General features: G+C 48.0%; 1 protein-coding gene across 1 annotated transcript in view; it reads right to left on the bottom strand.

The window, feature by feature from the left end:
- Nucleotides 1-25,232, bottom strand: part of APBA2 (amyloid beta precursor protein binding family A member 2) — a 233,613-nt gene that overhangs the window by 63,573 nt on the left and 144,808 nt on the right. Inside the window, exon 4 of the mRNA XM_031668991.1 lies at nt 159-1,149. Coding sequence (XP_031524851.1) covers nt 159-1,109 — 951 coding nt within the window. The 5' untranslated portion in view covers nt 1,110-1,149. The remainder of the gene's footprint in view (nt 1-158; nt 1,150-25,232) is intronic.

Raw genomic sequence — 25,232 nt, 5'->3', positions numbered from 1 at the left:
GTCTCCCAACTGGACCAATGACAAGCTCAGCCACCATCAGAACTGTCAGGCACCCAGCACCCCCAACTCCCTCGCTTCAGCATCTGCGAGGCCTGTACCCTGAGGTCCCCTGCTCTCGGGCGCCTCTGCTCCCTTCCCTGGGACAGCCAGAGTCCTACCTGCTCTGGGAGCCACTTTGGCCTCTCTTCTGGGGTCCTGGTCTTGGGCTTGAAGCCTCTCTGGGGGTCTCCGGGGTGCTTGGCCTCGGGAGGGAGGTTCAGTGACTTGGGCCTTGCCTCGTGCCTGCTGGGGCTGCAGCTGGCCTTGATGGGTGGGCAGGCCTCTGCAGAGTCCCCAGGCCCCGGCTCAGGCCCATGCTCGGGACTGGCCTCACTGGCACTGGTGATGCTGGTCATGCTCAGACTCATCTTGATCTCTGCCACTATCTGGTCGATGTCCTCCTCCTGGTCCTCCAAGTCCCCATCCCCGCGCCTCAGGCGGTAGGGGGAGGCGCCCGTGTTCCCGTTGGCCTCCTCGGGGTAGTAGTCCTGGTAGCCCTCTTTGCTGGGACAGTAGTGACCGTCTTCTTCCTGGTCGTGGGCCTCAAGGACAGAGGGCTCATCCTCCGGGATGGGCAGCTGGCCATCCGGGTAGTCCTGGCTGCCTTCAGCCTCGTGGCCATGGGGGTGTGGGCCCGCGGAGTCCGTCCACTCCTCCACCGCCTCCTGGCACTCGTCAGTGTCCACAGGGTGCGCGCCGTGAGCCAGGTACTCCTCCCCATTGCAGTCCATGCCCTCCAGGTAGCTATCGTCCTCAGGGCAGTAGCGGATGTAGTAGGTGATGCCCTCCTCCTCCTCAGGGAGGCCCTCGTCATAGTCCTCCTCCTCGGAGGTGTTGTTCACATAGTCGGAACTGGAGTCCCCATCGGGGCTATGGTTGTGGCACTCCTGTTCCTCGGGCGTGGGGCTCTCTGGCCGCAGGGCAGCCAGCTCCAGGCCCTCGGGCACATAGCCCTCCAAGGGCAGCTCCATGTCCTCACTCTCGGGCTCCTGGCTGTGGGGGACAGGACCCGGTCTCACCCTATGGTCCAACATGCCGCTCCCCGCGTTCTCACGCTTCCGGTGGGCCATGGCGGGTGCTCATGCGGCCGTCATCACCCAGAGGCAGCCACTGTGGGGAGGAACATTGGGAAGGACAGAGTCAAAACTCCACAAAGCCCAGCCACGTGTGGGGCCACTTCACCACAGCACCTCCCACCACGTTCTCCCGCAGCAATGTGAATGCACATCCATTCAAACAATGCGCCATCCCCACCCCGGCTGACTCATCATCAGAACAACATGCATCCACGCCAAGAAGAATGAGGGCACACGGAGCTCCAGGAAAAGCAGTCAAGGGAGGCACCGGCAACTCGCCAGGATACCTGCCTCTCCCCAAGAACCCACCGGCTCCTGCCTGACTTCTCACTCAATTTGGGTAGCCCAGGTGACCAAGACAAATGGTCATAAGATCGGGTTGTTTGCTCTCAAGAAGAAAACGAGCAGCTTTCATTAAGAAGACATAATGAGGACTGATGAGGAGGGATGTTAACTCTTCCCAATCTAAATCCATGGCCCCTCAAAGACTAACTTGGGTCCCTTCCCCTTCAGGCTTATCCCATCCTCTCCCTCCTCTTTCCCTTCAAACCGAACAATGCTTGCAGAGGAACTGGATGCACAGGAACCATCCAGGCTGAGCAATGTGCAGGAAAGCTCAACACAAGTCCCCAGCATGGTAGGCTGGAGGGCTCAAGAGAGGGGACAGCACTGCTTGGCCATGGCGGGAAGAGGACAAAGGGTGCAGCTGTAGCCTGCAGGTATCATGGGGTGACAGGGCAGCTGCAGAGACCTGGCAGGCCAAACTGGGAGAGGGCCTGGACCCCGTGCCCCGGACTCTGCACTGTATCCCCCAAACCACACTGCTATGGCTTTAATATGCCCCCCAAAGTTCATGTGTTGGAGACTTAATCCCTAATGCAACAGTGTTGAGAGGTGGGACCTTTAAGAGGTGATTAGGTCATGAGGGCTGTGCTCTCATGAATGGATTAACGTCTCTATCTTGGGAGGAAGTTCTTTATTGTGAGAGTGGGTTTGTTATAAAAGTGAGTTCAGCTCTCTCCTGCTTTCTCTCTCACTCTCCCTCACCTTCTCACCTTCTGCCTTGGGATGACACAGCAAGAAGGCCCTTTACCAGATGCTGACACCTTGACCTTGGACTTCCCAGCCTCCAGAACTGTCAAAAACAAATCTCCATTCTTTATATAATCACCCAGTCTCAGGTATTCTGTTACAGCAACAGAAAACAGACTAAGACATATGCAGAGTCACTGAGCAATTATCAACATTTTTTCTTTTAGCCCTGTCTCTCTAGGCCTGGCATGGGGACAGAGGCTAGAGGCAGTGAGATGACTGAAAAGGTTATTCTATCCCCTTGGGGAAAGCAAGGGGCTAGCATCAGGAAAGTGGCACAGAGGACGTCCAAAAGTTTGCTTAACGTTCTATTTTTTTTTTTTTTTTGAGATGGAGTCTTGCTCTGTCACCCAGGCTGGAGTGCAGTGGCGCCATCTCGGCTCACTGCAAGCTCCACCTCCTGGGTTCATGCCATTCTCCTGCCTCAGCCTCCCCAGTAGCTGGACTACAGGTGCCCCCCACCACACCAAGCTAACTTTTCATATTTTTAGTAAAGACGGGGTTTCACCGTGTTAGCCAGGATGGTCTCAATCTCCTGACCTCATGATCCACCCGCCTCAGCCTCCCAAAGTGCTGGGATTACAGGCGTGAGCCACCACATCCGGCAACATTCTACTTCTTAAGCTAAGTGTTTCCCCAAGTGTTTGTCATATTCTTTAAACTGTACTTTTACATTACACATTCCTTTTTGCTTGTATGATAGTTCAATTATTTAAAAAAACATATTCCAGTAGTCCAGTTAAGAGCTTGCACACTTGAAAATGCTTAAAATGGTAAATTTTAAATGTCTATTTTACTGCAATTTTTAAAAAGAAAAAAAAAGGAGAGCTTAAACTAAAACAGTAGAGAGGACAGTGGAGAAGTGGCTCAGCGAGCACCTTAGGTGGCAGAAGCAAAGGGATCTGGGCTCAGATGGGAGCAGGGAGTGAAGATGAAAGAGGAGCTATCAGTGACCCTCAGCAGTCACTGCCCGGGCTCTGATCTTGCCTTCCTGTACCTCCTCTTCCCCTGTTGTCTCTTTAGGGCACAAACTCAAGGCCTTCCATATTATATCCCCCAGAGCTCCCAACACAGCACCTTGTTTGTAGTAGTGCCCAAAACACATCTTGTTATGAGACTGAGTGTACCAGATAGTCACAGTTACAGCAGTATGAACATTCCCAAAAGAACGAAGAAGGAGGTAATTATTTCATCCAGTCCCGACACTCAGAGTGTGGGCACAATTACTGATGGAGCCACATGCTTCCAACGTGTGAATTCACTCCAAGGACACTTGACATAGAAAGAAGCGATGCTTACTCCGCCACCTGCACAGGCTTGTCCATGGCCGTGTCTCAAGAGCATCACTAGTAGCAGAACGATTCTCAGCACTCTCCCTAGAGTGGCCCACAGACAGCAAAGATGTCCCACACCAGCAAAACTGTCACTGAGAGGGACCCTGCAGGGCCTGTTACCCCATTCCCAAACCCAGAAACTGGCAGGACAATTCAAAAGAGCTGTTCCCCAGAAGAGAACAACGGGCCAGCACTCACTAAGACATCAGCGACCCAGATGTGTCAGAGGACACATCAAGAACACTGAGCTGCCGCAAAGACCACACACAACTTGACACCAGATTTCTTGTCTTCACAGAGGACAGCCAGTCACAAGAGACAGGTTGCAGGAGTGATGTCAGGGACTTAGCAACCACAACTCTCGGACACAATCACCAGTAACTACATTCCTCAAGACGGTCTCTCAGAAGCATGTGCTGAATGCAGCTGCTAACACGCAACCAGATGTCCACGTCTTAACTATCAGGACAGCAAAGGGCAGATGGTACATCACTGGCACATGAGCACACAGCTCCCATTCCTTGCATAGCGGTGCCGTCTCTATGGCATCCCTGTATCTCGCCAGGCTCTAGACACCAAGCTGTGCACATTGAAGGTATGTACACACTTGCTAGAGAACGAACTAAAGTACACAGTACTCTTGCTTTCTTAACTTCAAATTCTCCGTCATCCGCGGGGATAAAATCTGTGATGTGCACATAGAAATATGTATACCAACACTAAATAAAATATTCTCTAGGCCAATATAAGACATAAGGACTAAAATACACATTACAATAACATGGAACAGTCCCCGATCCTATTAAAATACTGTCCAAGTTTTTAAAAATGAAAACACTGAGGACACTGTAGGAGAACCACAACAGAATCAGGAGTTTATTTTCGACTGGTGTTTCCCACTAGCTCTCCAAGCCTTCAAATGATTTCAGAAAATTTATCCCAGATGTGTAACACTACCACAACCACGTAATTTGGACTACAATTACTCAATTCATCACTTACCACTGCTTCCTATACTTTTTGCATTTCTTTCTCTTGAACTATTTAGGGGGATTTCATTTTTATTTTGTAAAAATAATTGTTAGAGTCATTTTGTTTAGTTAGGAAGTAATCCTTTTGTGTCTATAAAATGGCTCTGATCTCACACAGAATGATATCTTTGCTGGGTATAACATTATTGCATTGCATCCTTTTCACAATAATTTGCTAACACTGTTCCACTGTCTTCTAGCTTACAGCCTCGCAGATGTGCACTTTAATACTACTAATCAGATTCTTTTTATCTTGTTACAAAAATCTATTCCTTCTGTCTGGAAGCTGATACAATTTCCTCTCCACTCTTAGAGTTCAGAAATTCCAGCCAACTATGTTTGGATAAGGGTCTTTTTTAATTTTATGAGGGTCTCATTAATTTTACGTGAGATTCATTTGCTGAGCCCTTTCCGTATCAAGTCCCATATCTTTAGCTACAGGAAGATTCTTGCTATTTCTTTTTTATTTCTCTCCCTAATGGCCTTTTTCTCCTCCTGGACTATCTCTGGAATTTGCCCTCCAAATCACTTAACTTTACACTCATAGCACCCATTTCATATTTTTTTTTCTGCGTGGTATAAATTAGTTCCTCCATTTGACCTTCCAAAACACCAACTCACTTCAGCAAGATGTGGCATGTGACCTGTCTTTGCTCTTGCTGGCAACAAAGGGTTCCTAAGACACCAGTGCAGGTCTCTCAGCGAGCGGTGGATGGCTGGACAGTGTAATATACAGTGGGAGATGATTTTATGGTGAGCTGGAGGCAGTCAGGGTGGTGATCTGGGACTTCATTGTTGAGATGTGAAGAGGTGCCTGTATTTTTTAGGTACAACAGAGATAGGCTGTCCTCAGCCAGATCTGTTTGCTTCCAGGGAAAATGTCCACCCCTCCTAGAGGCACAGGAATAAGGTGCTCCCCTGAAACTCCCTGAGTCTGTGTGCTGCACCTGCCCCCAGCTCCAGAAGTTCCAGACTTTTCATGGAAGAGGTCAAACTTCTTCCCTTGGAGCAAGCAAATCCAGTCACTGTCTAGAATCCTTTATTCCTTACATAGAAATATTTAACCCATGAGAAAGTTTACACATACAAGGTAGGGAGCAGCTTTGTGTTCCCCATGATGGTTACCCCAGTGATTTTCAAGCTTTGTTACCCATTAAAAATCCTGATGCCCAGGTCACACCTTATACCAATGACCCTGGAATGCCTCAGATAGGAACTAGGCATCAATAGTCCTAAACGTTTCCCAGGTGATTCCAATATACAGCAAAGTGTGGGCACCACAGCTTTACTTAGATAACCCAATACCCTTTATTAAATAGACCATTCTGTTTCTCACGTCTTACAGTGACCAACCATCTCAACTTTAACACTCAAAGTCTCATGTCCCAGGAAACCCTCAGTTCCAGAGGAACTGGGATGGCTGGTCACCCTGCATGTCATACACTAATTTTTTTTTTTTTTTTTTTGAGACTGAGTCTCGCTCTGTTGCCAGGCCGGAATGCTGTCGTGTGATCTTGGCTCACTGAAACCTCCGTCTCCCAGGTTCAAGTGATTCTCCTGCCTCAGCCTCCCAAGTGGCTGGGACTACAGGTGTGCGCCACCGCGCCCAGCTAATGTTTTTTTTTTTCTTTTAGTAGAGACGGGGTTTCACCATGTTGGCCAGGATGGTCTCGATCTCTTGACCTCGTGATCCACCTGCCTCAGCCTCCCAAAGTGCTGGGATTACAGGTGTGAGCCACCATGCCTGGCCATCATACACTAAATTCTTACATAAACTTAGATCTGTCCCTGGACTTCCTAGTCTATGTCATTTCTATCTGCCCAGAAACAGTACCATGCCATTTTCATTATTATGACTTTAGAGCATATTTTAATATGACGTGAGGCAAGTTCTGTCTCATTATTCTCATTTTTTCATCTTCCCCTGCTATTTTCACATTTATTCTCCCAAAAGAACTTAGGAGTCAGTGGTTTCAAGTATCCCCAGTATTCCATTGAAATTCTGGCTGGAGTAACTTTAAGTTATAAATTACTTTAGGGAATTTTTTTTCTTTTGAGACAAGGTCTCACTCTGTCACCTAGGCTAAAGTGCTGCATGATCTCGGCTCACGGCAGTCCACCTCACGGGTTAAAGTGATTCTTGTGCCTCAGCCTCCTGAGTGGCTTGGATTACAGACATGTCACCACCCTCAGCTAATTTTTGTGTTTTTTGTAGAGAAGAGGTTTTTCCATGTTGGCCAGGTTGGTCTCCAACTCCTGGCCTCAAGTGATCTGCCCATCTCGGTCTCCTAAAGTGCTGAGATTATAAGAGTGAGCCACCACGCCCAGCTTCAGAAATTTTTCATACTTAACAACACTGAGTCTTTTTACCCAATTTCACCCCAAAAAAATCTTCCTATTTATTCAAGCCTTAAATGCCTCTCAACAGCTTTGTAAATTTCTTTATAGCTGTAGACATCTCATATTAAGTTTTTTCTTAAATATAATATTTTTGTGGCTGTTGTGAATAGATCTCCTCTTCCTTATATATTTACCTGGTTATTGTTGGTATACAGAAGAAAATGATACTGATTTTGTAAAAATAGGTTTTACTAAGCTATTTTTAAATACTAATAGTTTTTAGTTGATAATGTTTTTCTAGGTGAATGATGTCACCTTCAGAAGTCACCATTTTGCTTCCCCTTTCCAGCATGTGGTCATCTTGTCTAACTATCCTGCCTTGCACTTCCCTGCACAGTTAACAATGGCAGTAAGAGGCACCCTTGACTTACTCCTCATTGTAATGAAAATGCTTTCACTTTACCAGGACTGAACCAGGGGGAGACAAGGGAGGCCCCAAAAACCTCAGCAATCAAAATAAATAATATTTTAATGCAATGCTTTAAAAATCAAAATTAATACAAAATAAATCCATGATGAACAAAATATCAACATTTTAAATGAAGATAGGATTGGTATTCTTGATTTTTCCTGTTGCCTCAGGCTGCAATATGTGGCTTGGCTGTGGACTGGTAACGATCCCGTTTTTCACCATGACTACAATGCCAGCACTGGCTAACAGCAGCTCTTTTCCTGAGTTTGACACCACAGACATTCTGATCCAGTTCTCTTTCCCATGGGTACAAAGGGTGAGCGACCCACAGCAGCTGCCCAGGAAGGCAGTCACGTCTTCAAAGACTCCACAGAATTACACTGAACCTACCGGGGCACTATTGGTGTAAGACAAAGAGCCCGCCTGTTAAAGATGAAGACTGAAGGTCCTTGTTTCAATTCAGACCTCTGTTTACTGTGAGGCCTGGGGCAAGATATTTAATGGGGAGATGGCCTTCCCCTCCTTAGGAAATTGAAAATGACAGTATGTGCCTGCAGGGCTTGAAGTGAGTTAAAGAAGAGAGTAACCAGTGCAGGCCTGAACTCCATAAACACTACATAAAGGGAGTTAAGGAAAATGTCAATGAAGTGGTCCGGGAGAGGATGCCTGATGAGGTGAATGTCTTAGATGGGAACAGGGAACTCTGCTGACACAGGTGGCTGGGAGTGGCTGTGGCCAGGTGACACGGTCCCTGGCTGTGTATGCAAAGTGCATCTCTGCAATGGAATACGGGTGCATCTTAGAGGGACTGCGGAAAGCGGGGAGAGGTCCCTGTGGAAAGCCAAGACGTACTCCTCCAATGCAGTGATTCGCTCACTGTGGTGGGCACAAGGCCCCCCTGGAGAGTGTGCAGGTTCATGGTCCAAGATTCCAAGGTGGTGGGCCAAAGGCCAGGTCCAGAGCTACAGGTGGTTCTCATGTTGGAGGTCCAACGACTGCACGTGAAAACTCTGCTCTGTAGCCGGGCGAGATGGCGGGCGCCTGTAGTCCCAGCTACTCGGGAGGCTGAGGCAGGAGAACGGCGTGAACCCGGGAGGCGGAGCTTGCAGTGAGCTGAGATCCGGCCACTGCACACCAGCCTGGGCGACAGAGCGAGACTCCATCCCAAAAAAAAAAAAAAAAAAAAAAAAAGAAAACTCTGCTCTAAATAGAGGCTTGCAGGTCTCTGATGACTGCCCAGGGAATGGATCTGACCTCCTTGTCAACAAATACAAGGCCCTCCCCTGGTAGCCTAGGCCCTCCACATTCCAAGCCTTCTTCCCCTACTCCAGGGGATGGAGAGCGAGGACAACTGTCCCCAGCTTCTTCAAACAAGGGCAAAGGTGGGTGGCCTGGCAGGACGCGGCTATGCAGAGCACAGCAGATAATTCCCAAGCCACAAAGGTAGGGTGTGGTCAAGGGGAGGTGAGAAGGAAAGGTGGGCAAAAATGTAGGCAGAAATAAGTGCTTCTTTCAAAGAAAGAGTTCTCCTACTGGATTTCTGGTATCTCATTTAGTTCACTAAAAGCATACTCCTGCAAGGAACTAACACATTGCCTTTTGCACAGAAGCAGTTTGCAGTCTGAGTAGATAAAGAATTCCATTTAAGACACCTCAATGTGTAAGCAACTTTTTCAGAAAGCCCTTTAGTGCCTGAGGGAAGGTCCCACATAGCTGCCAAATTCCAGCTTTCCGGGCCACCAGACTCTCTAAACGTCGGTCAAAAGATCTCCAATTACTTTAACTGCATACTCCTTCTAGGGACACAACTGTTATATGGGGACAGCTGCCCCGTAGGAGGGCAGGAGAGAGCCGCAGATATGACTAATCATCTAGCACATCATTTGTGAAACTGATGTGGGCAGACTTCTGTACTCAGAGGGTGACTGCTTCTGAGGGCACATTACTTCCCAGCACCGAGGACTACAATCTGTTTTGCTCAGTGTTCTCAATAGGAAACAGAGAAGAATGGAGGCCCACTCGCAGTTGTCCCACCTGGAGAAAGCCGGTGTTCATTTGGTGGTTTCTTTCTTTCCAGTCTTTTATCTGTGCATCTCTTTTGCATAGCCGAGACCTTACTGTAAACACAGATCCATGTTGTTCTCTTTTAACACGGGGTAAGCAACAAGCTCTCCATAGGTATCGTTTTAATGGCTACATCCTATTTCCCAGCTGAATAGGGATCATCTGACCACCACAGACGGAACGTCTGCATCCCCCCACAAAATTCACATGCAGAAATCCTGACCCCCAGTGTGATGGCATTAGGGGGTGGGGTCTTTGGGGAGTGATGAGGTCATGAGGGTGGAGCTCATGAGTGGGACTGTGCCCTGATAAAGAGACCCCAGGCCGGGCGCGGTGGCTCACGCCTGTAATCCCAGCACTTTGGGAGGCCGAGGCAGGCAGATCACAAGGTCATGAGTTTGAGACCAGCCTGGCCAACAGAGGGAAACCCCATCTCTACTAAAAGTACAAAAAAAAAAAGAAAATTAGCCAGGCATGGAGGCGTGTACCTGTAATCCCAGCTACTTGGGAGGCTGAGGTAAGGAGAATCGCTCAAACCTGGGCAGTGGTGGGAAGACAGACAGAAGAAAAAGAATCCAGAGAGCTGCCTTGCCCCTTTCACCATGTGTGGACACAGAAGGCAGACAGCCACCTATGAACCAGAAAGCAGACAGAGCTCACCAGACACTGAATCTGCCCATACCTTGGTCACAGACTTCCCAGCCTACAGAACTGTGAGAAATAAATGTCTGCTGTTGGAGCCACCAAGTCTATGGTGTTTTTTGATATAGCAGCCTGAGCTGACTAAGACACTAACTATTCCCCTGCTGAACCCACATTATGTCCTGGTTTTGTATAATAAGTAATGCTGTTTATTCTGTGTTTCCCTCATAATATACTATAGGCATTTTCTCTCCTCCCAGAGCCTTTATCCAGGACCCTTTGAAACTGTCTTTGCTACATACAGTGACAATCCAAGGCCCAGGTCCTCAGATGAGCCCAGGAGGGAGTTAACCGTCTCTACAGTGGGGGCTGGGGGCTTTGCACTGCAGAGCATGTATGCAAACATACGCAGGTCCTCTGCTTCTAGTCAATCATATTAAAGATAAATCCTGTACAACACACCATCTGGAAAGCAATTCAAATGTACAGGAGAAGCATGATTACCTGCTACATGTCCAAGAAAATGAGTCCCCATGTCCAGACTCAATTAATTCTATAACAGCACATAAATCAATAGGAAATGCAGCCTCCTACACCGTGCTCACCACTCGCCTCCTGAAACATCCTAATGAGATGTGGGAAATAAAGGCTCATTGTCAACAATAAAGGGCTCCAGTGTCCTTATTCTAAACCATGTTTTTCTTTTGCACGGGAAAATAGCATTAGCTGGCGCTTAGAAGAGCTGGTAATATAGCAGACCAGATGAAAAATAGCTATTCAGTGACCACAATACAGGCTGGGTGAAAACGTATCATACAAATGAGAAACAGACTCAGCCAAATTGCTCCTGACACCAATCTTGTCCCCCATTTGGTCTCGCATGTTGTAAAGATAATATTATTTTGTTCCTTTCAAATATAATTTAGTTGCTTTCACTATACACGACGTGGGTTTGAACAGTCCTGGAGAATGCTTGCATGATCAGTCCAAGCATTTCAGACAAAAGTCACTGAATAAGTATTTCACTTCAAGATCACGGGCAACTACAAGCTCTGAAAAGACACTAATAAATTAATCTTCCAAAAACCATACTGATGTCCAACACTGTCAAACAAGGCTCTCTAACCTAGCATAGAGTCACAAAGGGATGTGTTTCTCTTTGGAAAATGGCAGTGAAATGGACAAAAATATTGAGCACACACTAAACCTTCAATAACAGGATCCTAGGTAAATCAGTGTTAGCATATGCACAAGACAGTTTTGTGGTGTCTGAAATATTTACAAAAGGCTTAGCATGTAATATGCATTGTTATGATTTATTCACAACCAAATAAACATAGAATCAACTGTGAAGAGATGCATTAAGACGTTAGCAAGGGCTGCCTTCGAGTGATGGGACGATGGTACCTATTTCCTTCCTCTCGTCATTCCTGGCTACAGTACTTCTACAGACAAATAACATAAAAAAGACAAGCACCATGGACTGAAAGCCCTCTGCAGCCCGGGAAGCCTTGGGCAGCCATACCTGTCAGGTGACATTTCTGTGGTGGGAAGGGTGTTAAGTCTCAGCAGCCCTTGGAAGAGGCTTGGGGTTAATGTCAGGCCTAACTTCTTCCTTCTGGCATTGAATATGCTGGGACATCTGCCCCACTGCATCCTCATCTCCAAATAAGCAAAAGGCGATAATCTGCCCTTTAAATATCATTAAAATTGCTGTCAGACCTTCATCATCAATACTAGTCTCCAGGAAATGGCATTTTCAATCTCTCACAATGTAGTCCGCACCTGAAAGCAGCATTAATGCCATAACAGGAACAGAGTAACTGTGCGCAATTCTGGCCCGGCAGGTATTTGCTGTTCTTTCTGGGTTACAGTAAGAAGTCTACTCTCTCCCACAAGAACTTCTGGAAATAGTGGTGCCTTGGCAAAGTCTACCTCTGCATGTCATGTTTGCTCCTGGATGCCTTTAGGGGAAAAGCGAGACCCAGATAAGAGGGCAACTGAACACAGAACATTACCAGCACTGACCTTTCTCCTAACATGCTGGAGAAAGGGGCGCAGCTTCTGCAGCTGCCAGGACCCTGTGTGAAGAAGTACACTGCTAAATACACCCTCTACCAGATCCATCCTCACAGACAAAGATATCTGTCACCCCCAGAGAAGTGGCCACAAGACTCAAGGGGGAAAAATCTGTTTCTGTTGGTTGCCCTGTGATTTTCACATTTTTCTAGTCATTTCCAAGTGCACGCAGCACTGTGTAGTTTTAAAATAAGCCACAGCCATGTTATGGCTGAATCATGTCCCCTCAAAATGCATATGTTCAAGTCCTGATCCCCCGTACCTCAGAATATACTTTGTTTAGAAATAGGATCACTGCAGCCGGGTGTGGTGGCTCACTCCTGTAATCCCAGCACTTTGGGAGGCCGAGGTGGGTGGATCATGAAGTCAGGAGATCGAGACCATCCTGGCTAACACGGTGAAACCCTGTCTCTACTAAAAATACAGGTGGTGGCATGCACCTGTGGTCCCAGTTACTCGGGAGGCTGAGGCAGGAGACTTGCTTAAACCTGGGAGGCAGAGGTTGCAGTGAGCCGAGATCAGGCCATTGCACTCCAGCCTGGGCAACAGAGTGAGATGGAAGGAAGGAAGGGAGGGAGGGAGGGAGGGGATTACTGCAGATATAATTAGTTGAGATACAATAATTTGGGTAGGCCCTGACCCAACAGGACTGGTGTCCTTTAAAGAGGGGAACTGTGGAGACAGTCACACAAACGGGATGAAGGCAGGGCTCTAAAAGCTAGGGAACATCAGAGATGGCCAGCAAACCACCACAAGCAAATGGAGAAGCATGGGACCGACTTTCCCTCACAGCCCTCATGAGTCAGCAGTCCTGATGACACCTCGACCCGGGACTTCCAGCCTCCAGAACTGAGACAGTAAGCTTCTGTTGTTTATGCCACCCAGTCTGTGGACTTCCTACAGCAGCCCCAGCGAACTAAAAAAGTCCGTAAGGATCATGTGCCCTTTATTCAAAGTTCAGAGTTTCCTTGTTTTTCTTTTTTTTTTTTCTTTTTTTTGAGACGGAGTCTGGCTCTGTCGCCCAGGCTGGAGTGCAGTGGCCGGATCTCAGCTCACTGCAAGCCCTGCCTCCCGGGTTCACGCCATTCTCCTGCCTCAGCCTCCTGAGTAGCTGGGAGTACAGGCGCCCGCCACCTCGCCCGGCTAATTTTTTTTTTTTGTATTTTAGTAGAGACAGGGTTTCACCGTGTTAGCCAGGATGGTCTCGATCTCCTGACCTCGTGATCCGCCCATCTCGGCCTCCCAAAGTGCTGGGATTACAGGCGTGAGCCACCGCGCCCGGCTTTCCTTGTTTTTCATCTGGGAAATTCTCCCACATGTAATCAGGAATATTTTTTCACCTGGGATCTAACTATTGTTTCCACCATGGATCCCTTATTCTTCCATATGCATTTTAGAATCCCATTATCAATATCTATTTTTTAAAATCCTGCTGGAAATTTGATTGGGATTGCAATGAATCTAGAGGTTGATTTGGGGAGAATTCACAACTATACTGAATCTTCCAATATGTAAATACATCTTTCCATGTAGTTGAGTGTTTGATTTCCCTCATCAGCATGTTTTAGTCTCCAGCACACAGATCTTGCATATTTTCTTATTTATACATATTTCTTTCTTTTTGGGGGGGATGCTATTGTAAATGATACCTTTTTTTAATAATTGCTTTTTATTTTTTCTGAGACAGGGTCTCGCTCTGTCACCCAGGCTGGAGTGAAGTGGCACAATTATGGCTCACTGCAGCCTCAACTTCTGGGAATCAAGTGATCCTCCTGCCTCAGCCTTCTGAGTAGCTGGCACTACAGGTGTGTGCCACCATGCTCAGCAAAATTTTACTTATTTATTTATTTAGTAGAGAAGAGTTCTTACCATATTGCCCAGGCTGATCTTAAACTCCCGGCTCAAGGGATCCTCCCACCTTGGCCTCCCCCAAAGTGTTGAGATTACAGGCATGAGTCATCACACCCAGCCTCCTCATTTCTTAAACTCATTTTTCTTTTATTCAGGATCATTTCTATTGATCTACTTAGAGCTAACTTAGATTTCTTTCTTCTGTCATACACATTTGCTTTTGAGCTCATCCAGTAATATTTTTACTTCATTCTAAAATTCCTATTTTTTTCTTTTTTGTTTATATTGCTCTGCTGCAAATTTCTATGTTTCTATTAATTTCAGAAGTATCCATCTTTTACCTCATGGAACATGGTTATAACAGTCACTTTAAAGTCTTTGATAATTTCAACATCTATGTCATCTCAGGGTTGACATTTGTTAATTGCCTTTTCCCTTTAGAATTGCTCCTTTAAAAAATATTTTTAATTGATTGACTGAAGGCCAGATTTTTTTTGCTTCTTTGTATCCCAAATAATTGTAGATTGCATCCCAGACCGTTTTAATATGTACCTTTTAACGCTGATTGAAAATGCTGAATGAGAATGTAGAGAATGTTGATTCTCATGTGTCTGCTTCACCAGGCGATCAATCCACTCAGGTTCAGAACACAAGCTCCGGTTCCCCTTCGTTAGGGGATGGTGCTAATGTCAGTGCGGTTTCAAAACCCTTTGCTGTGCTCTGTGAGTTGGCTTCAAGCACGAGCTATTCAGGGATTAAGTCTGGGACCTGGGCCATGGTTTATATTGCAGCTTAATTCCAAAGCCTTTGCTATGGTTCTCTGGGTATGTCCCATACATGGAGTTGGTTCAGAAACATAAATAAATCTTCTTTTCCAGATCTCCCCTCTCCAAGATTTCTTCCATATTCTTCTACTACCAGATGCCCCTTTTCCTGGTTCCTCTGCCCATAAAGTTGGGGCTCTCTCAGAGTTTTAGCCTAACACATCACACTCTCATAGTTTCTTGCAACCGCAGCCCCTGCTGAGGGCAAAGCAGAAGGAGAAAGATAAAAAAAAAAAAACGGGGATTCTTCCACCACCTTTATACAATAACCGGTTCCTCCACCCACAGAGCTGGATTTTCTCTCAGGCTTGTAGGTGCTACTGCTCTGGGTCTAGCAGGGCCAGGAGAGAGGAAAAGACAAAACAAAACGGGGATCCCTCCTACTCTTCGGCTTGCAGGACTCCTCTTTTCAATTCCCTGGCCAGAAAGACGGGTTTCTCACAGAGTTCTGCTGCCTCTGCCCACCGCGCTATTTCCCAAATCAGTCAGCGCTCAGATCAAAGGAGGGAAAAACCCAACCACAGAAACTCAGTTCTACTGTGCTGGGCATTGCAACTCTAACCCCCTTCCCAATGGGGCTGCTTTTCGTTCTGTTCAGAGTTTTGAGTTCTCATCAGTGAGCGGAATGGGCACTAGTGGGCTTACTCCATCCTGGACAGCACCGTATGTCCTCCGTTGATCTCTTCATAGATTTTGGGAGGTACATTAAGCCAAAACCTGCTTTTATTTCATTCGATTCATCAGACACATGTCAGTGCCCATCAGTGTTCAGCTAGACCTGACGTCATCAGCAGGAAAGGCCACACCACACGAAAACTGGCGGGCTCTGGTTCTTAGGTCTAAACCCCAGTTGGATGCTAGAATCAACCGGGAAGTTTTAAAAAATATATCAATTCCTGGATCCTGTCCCAGCTCCATGAGGTCAGAATTTCTGGGTGAGGAGAATTTGGACACTCTGGGTAGCTGACATGCAGCCAAGGCTGAGAACCACTATAATGAACATGACAAAAATGTGAAGGGTCCATGGCTCCATCATCTCTCAGGGTTCACAGTTTCTGATGGGGAGCTGGGTGCCAGGAGGATAAGGAGGAACTGAGTAAGGAACGGGAGAGTTGTGCTGTTAAGGGCTGGCCTGACAGCCTCTCCTCCACCACTGCCTGCTGCAGGTATCCCAGGTCTTTGTGGTAGTAAGATGTGACCTTCTTTAATAACCTAAAACTTCAAAGGCCCTGTCTGATCCCCTCCCAGTAATCTCCCTGGTGGGCCTTAGGGAAGCAATGCAACTCCCCAGCAGCAACCCTGATACACACACACACACACACACACACACACACACAGCTCTCCCTTCTCTTCACACCCTGACATGTGGCTGAAATAAGGCTGCACGTTCAAAGGACACTTTTAAGGCAGCGTATCTCCCCACCTTCATCTTCTTCCTTGATCAGCAATAGTAAATCATTTCAAGATCCTTCTAAAAAACGCATGTGCCGGGTGTGGTGGCTCACACCTGTAATCCCAGCATTTTCAGAGGGAGGCCAAGGCAGGCGGATAATGAGGTTAGGAGTTCGAGACCAGCCTGGCCAACATGGTAAAATCCCGTCTCTACTAAAAATGCAAAAATCTGCCAGGTGTGGTGGTGCGCACCTGTAATCCCAGCTACTCAGGAGGCTGAGGCAGGAGAATCGCTTGAACCCAGGAGGCGGAGATTGCAGTGAGCCGAGATTGCCCCACTGCACTCCAGCTTGGGCAACAGAGTGAGACTTTGTCTCAGAAAAAAAAAAAAAAAAATTTGCATGCATATAGGACAGAGCCAAGAAGGAAGTGGGTGCATGTCCCTCCAAGGCCCCTACTCCAGATAGAGTCCAGGCTTCTGTCCCCACCATTAACCTAATGCTTCAGAACTGTTTTGAGGGCTCTAATCACAGAACCAGGAAGTTCGACTGTCAAAGTTTCAAAGTGCAGCTTTGCTGATTTGGTTCAGCATTGTGGAGACAAGACAGGAAACCAACCCGTACCATGGAAAAATGCAAAATTGTTTTCAAAAGCTAACCATTCAAGGATGACCTACGGTTTCAAACCCCCGATCCTCTGAGCTTCTCCATAGCTGAGGTTCTGTTAATTCCCAAGTATCCCTCAGAGGCTAGGTTACTTGGAGCCAGAAAAGGGAATTTCCCGGGTGCTGTGGAAGGAAGTGCCTGGAGGGGAGCTCTGTGGGAAGCCAGAGTCCCCCAACACCAAAACGAAGAAGAGACCCTAGAGTTCAGACAGTGCGGGGAAGGCAAAAGTTGTCGTCAAAGCACAGAGCTGGCAAGCACAGCACCAGCTGCCTTGGTTGGAGCTCACAGAGTCCTGGGGGCAAAACTAGAGGTGCCAGCCAGCGAGTAGACTGGGCCCAGGGTGCAGGACACCAGGATCCACAGGGAAGGCAGTCCCTCTGCTATGGTTCAGAAGTCCCTGCCAATACTCATGTGGAAATCTGATTGCCATTATAACAGTATTAAGAGACAGTATGCTGGGGCCGGGCGCGGTGGTTCACTCCTGTAATCCCAGCACTTTGGGAGGCCGAGGCGGGTGGATCACGAGGTGAGGAGATCGAGACCATCCTGGCTAACATGGTGAAACCCCGTCTCTACTAAAAATATAAAAAATTAGCCCGGCGTGGTGGTGGGCACCTATAGTCCCAGCTACTCAGGAGGCTGAGGCAGGAGAATGGCGTGAACCCGGGAGGTGGAGCTTGCAGCGAGCGGAGATCGCGCCACTGCACTCCAGCCCGGGCGACAGAGCGAGACTCCATCTCGAAAAAAAAAAAAAAAAGACAGTATGCAGAAGAGGTGATTAGGCCATGAGGTCTCTGCCCTCAGGAATGGATTAATGCCATCATCCAGGGAGAAGGCTCCTCACAGAGGTTAAGTTCAGCCCCTATCTTGTCCCTCTGTCTCTTTGCCATGTGATGCCTTCTGCCATGCTATGAGGTAGCACAAAGGCCCCCACCAGATGCTGGCACCAGGCTCTGGGACTTCCCAGCCTGCAGAACTGTGAGCCAAACACACTTCTGTTCTTTAGAAATTACCCAGTCTGTGGTACTACATGATACGAGGACAAAATGGAGAAACACCCTCTAACAAGGAGACTCAAGGGTCCCAGTCACTCCGGCCTGATTTCTTCCAGCCCCACCTAACTCTGGCTGTCTCTCCCTGCCTGCCTCGGGTCCTCACCCACAAAAGACATGAAAAGACCCTCCTCTCCTGAAAGGCCTGGAAGCTGCCCCTCTAATCCCAACAAACCCTCAGAGGCACTGGCCATGGTGATGGGCAACCTGTAATCTCACACAACGATTCAGATCATCCTTCTGGTAACTCACCCCAGCCTGTTTGCCTGGTCCCTAGAACCGTCTTTAACCTTCTGTACACAGTGGCTACACACCCACCCAGTCCATAAGCCAATGGAGGCAGGGGCTGCATCTCATATTTAAGTGTGCTCTGGCGTTACCAAGAGGGATTCAATGATAGCTGCTAAAACGGTAAACATGAAACTCAAATGCTGAAATTAAACTCAACTGGATAAATTACAGGTTACTCAATCACTTTGATAAATGATTATCTTCTGAATAAAAAATCTCCCAAAAGATGTCTTTAAGTAGCAAGTTTCTCCTAGCTTATTTTAAATAATTAACTTTTATTTTAAATAATTTAAATAATTTAACTTTATTTATGCAAAACTTTTCTTTTTTCTTTTTTTTGGAAACAGGGTCTCACTCTGTCATCCAGGCTGGAGTACACTGATGTGATCTCAGCTCACTGCAACCTCCACCTCCCAGGTTCAAGCAATCCTCCTACCTTAGCCTCCAAAATAGCTGAGATTACAGGTACACACCAGCCTGCCTGGCTAATTTTTTTATTTTTTGTAGAAACAGGGTCTCACCATGTTGCCCAGGCTGGTTTCAAAGTCTTAGACTCAAGCGATCTGCCTGCCTCTGCCTCCCAAAGTGTTGGGATTTCAGGCATGAACCACCATGCCCAGTCTATTTAATGCACAACTTCTAAACAAATGTTACCACTGTAAGAAGCAGGGAACTCTGGGGTGTTTAGTAGATGATGTAAAAGAAGTGTGGGAGTCACCTACTGGGCCTCTGGCCACCCCTCCTTTGAAGGCCAACTGGGGTCTCTGCACCCCAAACCATCACACACGGTTCCCCAGTCCATTGGGGAGGCCCCACATCACTTGCTGGGGTGGAGGCAGCTTCACCCCACACCCCACCAGGTTTCTCCAGAGCTGCTCCCACCACCCCTTGGCTCAGCAGCACTGCCTCCCGTCCTAGCTGTGCACCCTGTGGCTGCTAGTGAGGCTCACTCTGAAGTAAGCATCTCTGATGAAACTCCCCTTCCTCAATGCAGGTGATGCTCATCCTCCCTGAAGGAGACCTGGGGGCAATTTGTCTACTAAGCAACATTTTCTTCCCCAAGAAAAACCTGGTAAGGGGAGAGTCTGTAGATATTTTTTTTTAAGTTTTTTAAGACAAAAAAATACATATGTATTCAGGCCATATGTCAGGCACTGAGGCCTGGGCAAGGAGGTGTGACTGGTGGGTGGTGGGAAAGCATAAGGGTGAGGGCTCTGCCTACAAGGACACAAGGGAGGGGCAAGGCCGCCTCTGGCAATGAATCTTGGCACCTCTCCAGCCTCCTGGGCCCAGCCCTGAGCCAAAGGGCACAGCCAGGGCCAGGTGAGGGGGTCACCAGCGGTGGAGTCCCTGGGACTTGGCTTGCAACTGGGAAAGTTGCCAAAGCTTCCCCAGGTAGGGGGGTGCTCAGGGGTGACAGCTGGCACCCTGAGGGATCCACATGCAGCCTCAGATCTTTGTCTGCTCCCGCCCTCTCTGGCCTGCTTTGCATCCCAACAGTTTCTTCCCATGTAGCAGAGCCACCTGCGGGGCCGGGTCCCCATCCCTAGAACTTCTGGCTCAGCAGGTCAGGGGGTAGCTGGGAGTGTACATGGCTCACACGTGCCCAGGGGATGCTGAGGCTGCTGGTCCAGGGCCCACTGGCTCAGCACGTCAGGGGGTAGCTGGGAGTGTGCACGGCTCACACGTGCCCAAGGGATGCTAAGGCTGCTAGTCCAGGGCCCACTGGCTCAGCAGGTCAGGGGGTAGCCGGGAGTGTGCACGGCTCACACGTGCCCAGGGGATGCTGAGGCTGCTGGTCCAGGGCCCACACATCGTGGAGAAGCCCTGCTTCGAACGTGGAGCGGCACGCCAATCTCTTGTCACATAATGAGCCAGCAGTCTCACTGTTGAAACCGATAATAAAAATCCCATGATGATGTCCCAGAAAAACAGACTGGCAGCTTCCACATCTGAGACAGACTACAATTAATCATCACATGGCACCCCCAAGGTCCCCCCACATACCCCGAATTCCACCACCCTCACTGAACATGAGAGAAAACAGCATTTCCAGGCCACGTCCACTGTCGCTTAACCGGCCTGAGCAGGGTCCTCGCACAGGAGCCCCCACCTGAGATTGTGGTCAATTCATGCTTTCCCCTCAAACTGCGAAAACACACCCGACTGCCCTCCCAGGCTCTTCCCGAACCTGTTTTTTAAGCCCTGATAGCGATTTACTAATTAATCCTAATGACCCCTCAATTGCAATCATTCAATGTTCTCTGACCCGGTGGCAAGCCCTCAGGCCCCTGCCTGCCTGGCAAGACTAAAGGAAGGGCAGGGGCCCCAGGTGACCAGGCCCCAAGCCTAGCAGCCCAAGCAGAGGCAGCGCTCCCTCCCCCTGCAAGAACAGCCTGCACATGCCCACCAGTTGCCACTGAAGTCCAACCAAAACGTGAGACCTGGAACCTGATGTTAGCTAGCTGCTAGGCAGAGGCACCAGGCCAGGGCCCAGGGAGGAAGGACCTCCCCGGGAACCTGCGGGTGGAAGTGATCTTTATTCCTGCCAAACTTCCCATTCTGTCATTGTAATGTAAAAACCTATGGCCAAGAATCCAAACTTCAAACACCCACCACAGTCTATTCCAGGGCTTCCTGAAGTGTGGCCCCTGGGCCAGCAGCATCAGCGTCACCTGGGAACTCGACAGACATGGAAACTCTTGGGCCCTCCCCCAGACCAATGAAAACTCAGGGGCAGGACCCTGAAGTCTGCTTGTTAACAAGATCTCCAGGGATTCTGATGCCTGCAAGTCTGAGAGCCACTGCTCTAGGGTAACACCTCATTCATTGTGAATATGCACTTCACAGTCTGCGCCCCAGCAAGTCAGGGCAGCCTGTAAAACTGACACTGATTCCAAGTGTCACTCTTCAAAGTAAACAAATAGCATGCATACACCCTTCTTAACCCTTTGATTTCATGTAGTCTATATCCAAAGGGTTGTGTCAGGCCTGAAATCTAAAGGAACCCCAAGCCCCACTCTTTATTAACCACTAAGTCATGGCAATCAGTTGGTGTGTAATAAAGAACTTGGCTGACCTTCTGGTACCTTGGAGGGAGCCTCTACATCCTTGGAATCTCCAAGTGATAGGAGAGTCCTTGTTATTCATGGTGGGTTCCAAAGTTTATGCAAAAGAGATGATTCAGGATGGAGGCTGGTCATGCAGAGAGGCCATCTAGCTACTAGAGGGCTGGGGCTTTGAGACTGGGGACACGAGCTACTGGCCTGACCTCTGGGAAGGCTAGATATTGAGCTCAACCACACAGCCAATGATTTAATCAATTCACTGATTCAATTCATCATGCATCATACCTACATAAAGAATCCCAAATAAAAACTCCAGACGTTGAAGCTCAGGTGAGCTTCCTTTGTTGGCAATACCCTTTGATTACTGGCACACTTGGATGCTGGGAGGATAATGCATCTCTGAGGATGCCAAAGCTTTGCATCTGGAAGCCTCCCAGACTTCACCCTAGGGGTCCCTTCTTTTGTCTGGTTCCGGGTTGTAAATCTGTGCTATAATGAAACTGTCATTGTTAAGTATAGTGCTGTTCTGAGTTCTGTGAGTCATTCTAGCAAATTATCTAATTGAAGACTGGTCGTGGGAACCCCTGAAATTATAGTCAGGTGGTAAGAAGTAAAGATGGGCCTGAGGACCCCTGAATTTGTGGCTGGTGTCAGAAGTGAGAGCAGTCTTGTGGAAGATTGGGCCCATAACCTCCAGCTTGGCTCACTTTGGAGAGCTGGGGAAGCAGGTTTTGAATCATGGGTTTAAGGCACAGGGAACTATTAATACATGGTAGGTGAAGAAGATGAGTGAGACCATTCGTGTTGCAGACAGAGAGGTCTTATCACATAAACCAAGGAAAGGGAATGTCAAGAAGAGGTGTCAGGTACAGAAAGGACATCAAAGAGGAGAGGGCTGGGCAGCAGACGTGGGCCTCGTCTAACCCTGGTCCCAGATCGTCCTTCTGGAGGTGTCCAGTGCAGACCTTCTCAACCTGTAGCACACGCACAGATCACCTAGGCATCTGGCTGGTATGCCAATTCTCATTCAGAGGCTGGGTGGGACCCACAGTGCAGCCTCAGAGGGGCCAGCCCTGCGTGATGCAGCTTGGATAAGGATGGCAAACGCTCGCATTCCTCAGCACACAAGAAAGCCCAGATCTCACCACAGAGCCATCTCGCCACAGCTGTGGGCAGACTCCACGCTCCCCACGCTGCAGCTGGCCAGTTGGTGTGTCTGTCTGACCTGTCTACATGTACTGTCCGCCTTCTGTGTGATTTCAGTAGGGGTGGAGCAGCCCACAGAGAAAGGGCCCGGGATCTGGTCTCAGAGGGAACAGCCTCAGAGGCACAGAACCCAATGAGACGAAACGAGCTGAGCACCGCAGTCTCGTAGGAACTGGATCTCAGAAAACTGAACAGGGCTGGGCAGCGCTACTAACGTGAAGGCATATTTTGGCATGAGGCTGTGCTTTGGGGATGGAGGGTCTAGGAGACACATGACTTCTGACTCTCAGGCTGTCCCAAGACAGAAGTTAGTGAGATAGTCAAATGGACCACCAGATGAAAAAACTACAGTATTAGGAATTTTCAGAGAAAGAGAACCAATAGCATGTATAAAAAGAGATTTATTTCAAGGAATTGGCTCACCTGACTACAGAGCCTGGCAAATCTGAAATTTACAGGGCAGGCGGGCAGGCTGGGAACTCCATGAGGAGCTGACATTCCAGTCTTGAGTCACGAGGGGGTCTGGGGGCAGACCTTCCTCTTCGGGGAACCTCAGCCTTTGGTCTTAAGGCCTTCAACTGGTCGAATGAGGCCCGTCCAAATATGAAGGACAGTCTGCTTTACTCAACGTCTACTATGTTCATCTTACCCAAAAATTACCTTCCCAGCAACATCCAGACTGGTGTTTGAGCAAGCAACTGAGCACCAGAGCTGAGCTAAGTTAACACACAAAATTAACCATCACGACTGCACAGGAATGACTCTGCCCCTTTGACACACACCAGCCACAGGCACTGGGGAGACCGGGGCAAATAAGACCAAGTCCCTTTTCTCATGGAGGTGTCACCTCTTCCTATCCTTCCCAGAGTTACACACTCTTCTTCTAGACAGCCCTTCCAAGGAGAGCCCCTCTGCTATTTAACTCTCACCCCTGGCCATGAAATTATGTGGTTAACACCACCTTCCTTTTCTCAGTATCAAGACAGCATCCTGTGCATGACCTGCCCTTCACCCTCAATTTCCTTGGGGTGGTTGTGAGAGGTGAAGCCAGCTGGACTTCCTGTGTCAAGTGGGGACTTGGAGAACTTTTCTGTTGTACAAGAGGATTGTAAAATGCGCCAATCAGCACTCTGTAAAAACGCACCAATCAGCGCTCTGTAGCTAGCAAGAGGATTGTAAAATGCACCAATCAGTGCTCTGTAAAATGCTCCAATCAGCAGGATCCTAAAAGTAGCCAATTGCAGGGAAGATTGAAAAAGGGCATTCTGCAGGAGGCTGAGACAGAGAATCGCTTGTACCTGGGAGGCAGAGGTTGCAATGGGTCAAGATTGCGCCACTGCACTCTAGCCTGGGCAACAAGAGTGAAACTCCATCTCAAAAAAAAAAAGATAAGTTGGGGTACACAGAGAGACCCCAGGGGTGCACAACAGGCACAGAGGGAAGAACACATGCAGAGGCATCAAGGCCAAGGGGAGAGGCCCCAAGGAGGCCAGCCCTGCCAGCAGCTTGATCTTGGACTCCCAGCCTCCAGAACTGTGAGGCAATACATTTCTGTGGATTCCGACACCAAATCTGTGGTGTTTTGTTACTGCAGCCTGAGCGAATGAATACAGTGCTCTTTATACTCTCTTTTAGTCCATCTGTTGAAAAACATATATTTTCAGATTGTTTTAGAAAATTAAACCATGAGTTGCTTAGTCTCTTGTGATGACACCTGAAAAAAAATGGCATGAAGACTGCTAAAAATAAAAGTATAGGAAAAGATACACCAGACAAGTGCTAATAAAAAAGAAGGCTTATATGGCAGTATTAATCAGACAAAATGAATGTAAACAACAAAGTATGCAAAGGCACAAAAAGAAAAATTCCCATTAATAACAAAAATAATTGCACCAAGAGCATCATGTACCTTTGTAAACTTCACATCATAGCTTCAAAATATAAACCAAGCAAAAATGATAAAAGGTGAAATTAATAGCCACATTCATATTGAGAGATTAAAATCACATTAACCAGACAAAAGGAAGATGGGCTATAAAAATTTAAATAAGATTTATTTAGAACCCTGTACCTAACAAATAGAGAAGGCAGAGGTTTTACACACACACACACACACACACACATACACACACACAGTTTTAACCAAAACTGCCTATGTAGCATTAGGCCACAAAAGAAATGTGATATTCTACAAAGCATCTGTACTGGCTACACCCACTGACTACAATGGGACAATTAGAAAGGAGTGACAAAAAGGTTGTGTCCATTATCAATTTATTGCCTCCCAATTCTGAATGCACCCCTGGATATCTTCTCCGAATGAACAACGGAATTTCCTTAAGCCTTTCTCCTTTATTTCATTATTATTATTATTATTATTTTGAGATGGAGTCTCGCTCTGTCGCCCAGGCTGGAGTGCAGTGGCGCGATCTGGGCTCAATGCAAGCTCTGCCTCCCAGGTCCACGCTGTTCTCCTGCCTCAGCCACCTGAGTAGCTGGGACTACAGGCACCCGCCACCATGCCCAGTTAATTGATTTTTTTTTTTTCGTATTTTTAGGAGAGATGGGGGTTTCACCGTGTTAGCCAGGATGGTCTCGATCTCCTGACTTCGTGATCCGCCCACCTCAGCCTCCGAAAGTGCTGGGATTACAAGCGTGAGCCACCGCGCTCGGCTGTGTTTCTCCTTTCAAGTGTGCACATTAAGCTTTCTGGG

This window comes from Papio anubis, chromosome 7 (assembly GCF_008728515.1).
Source record: "Papio anubis isolate 15944 chromosome 7, Panubis1.0, whole genome shotgun sequence".
Taxonomy (NCBI): Eukaryota; Metazoa; Chordata; class Mammalia; order Primates; family Cercopithecidae; genus Papio; species Papio anubis.
Note: the sequence above shows the minus strand (reverse complement) of the source record. Positions and strands in the feature narration are given on the sequence as shown.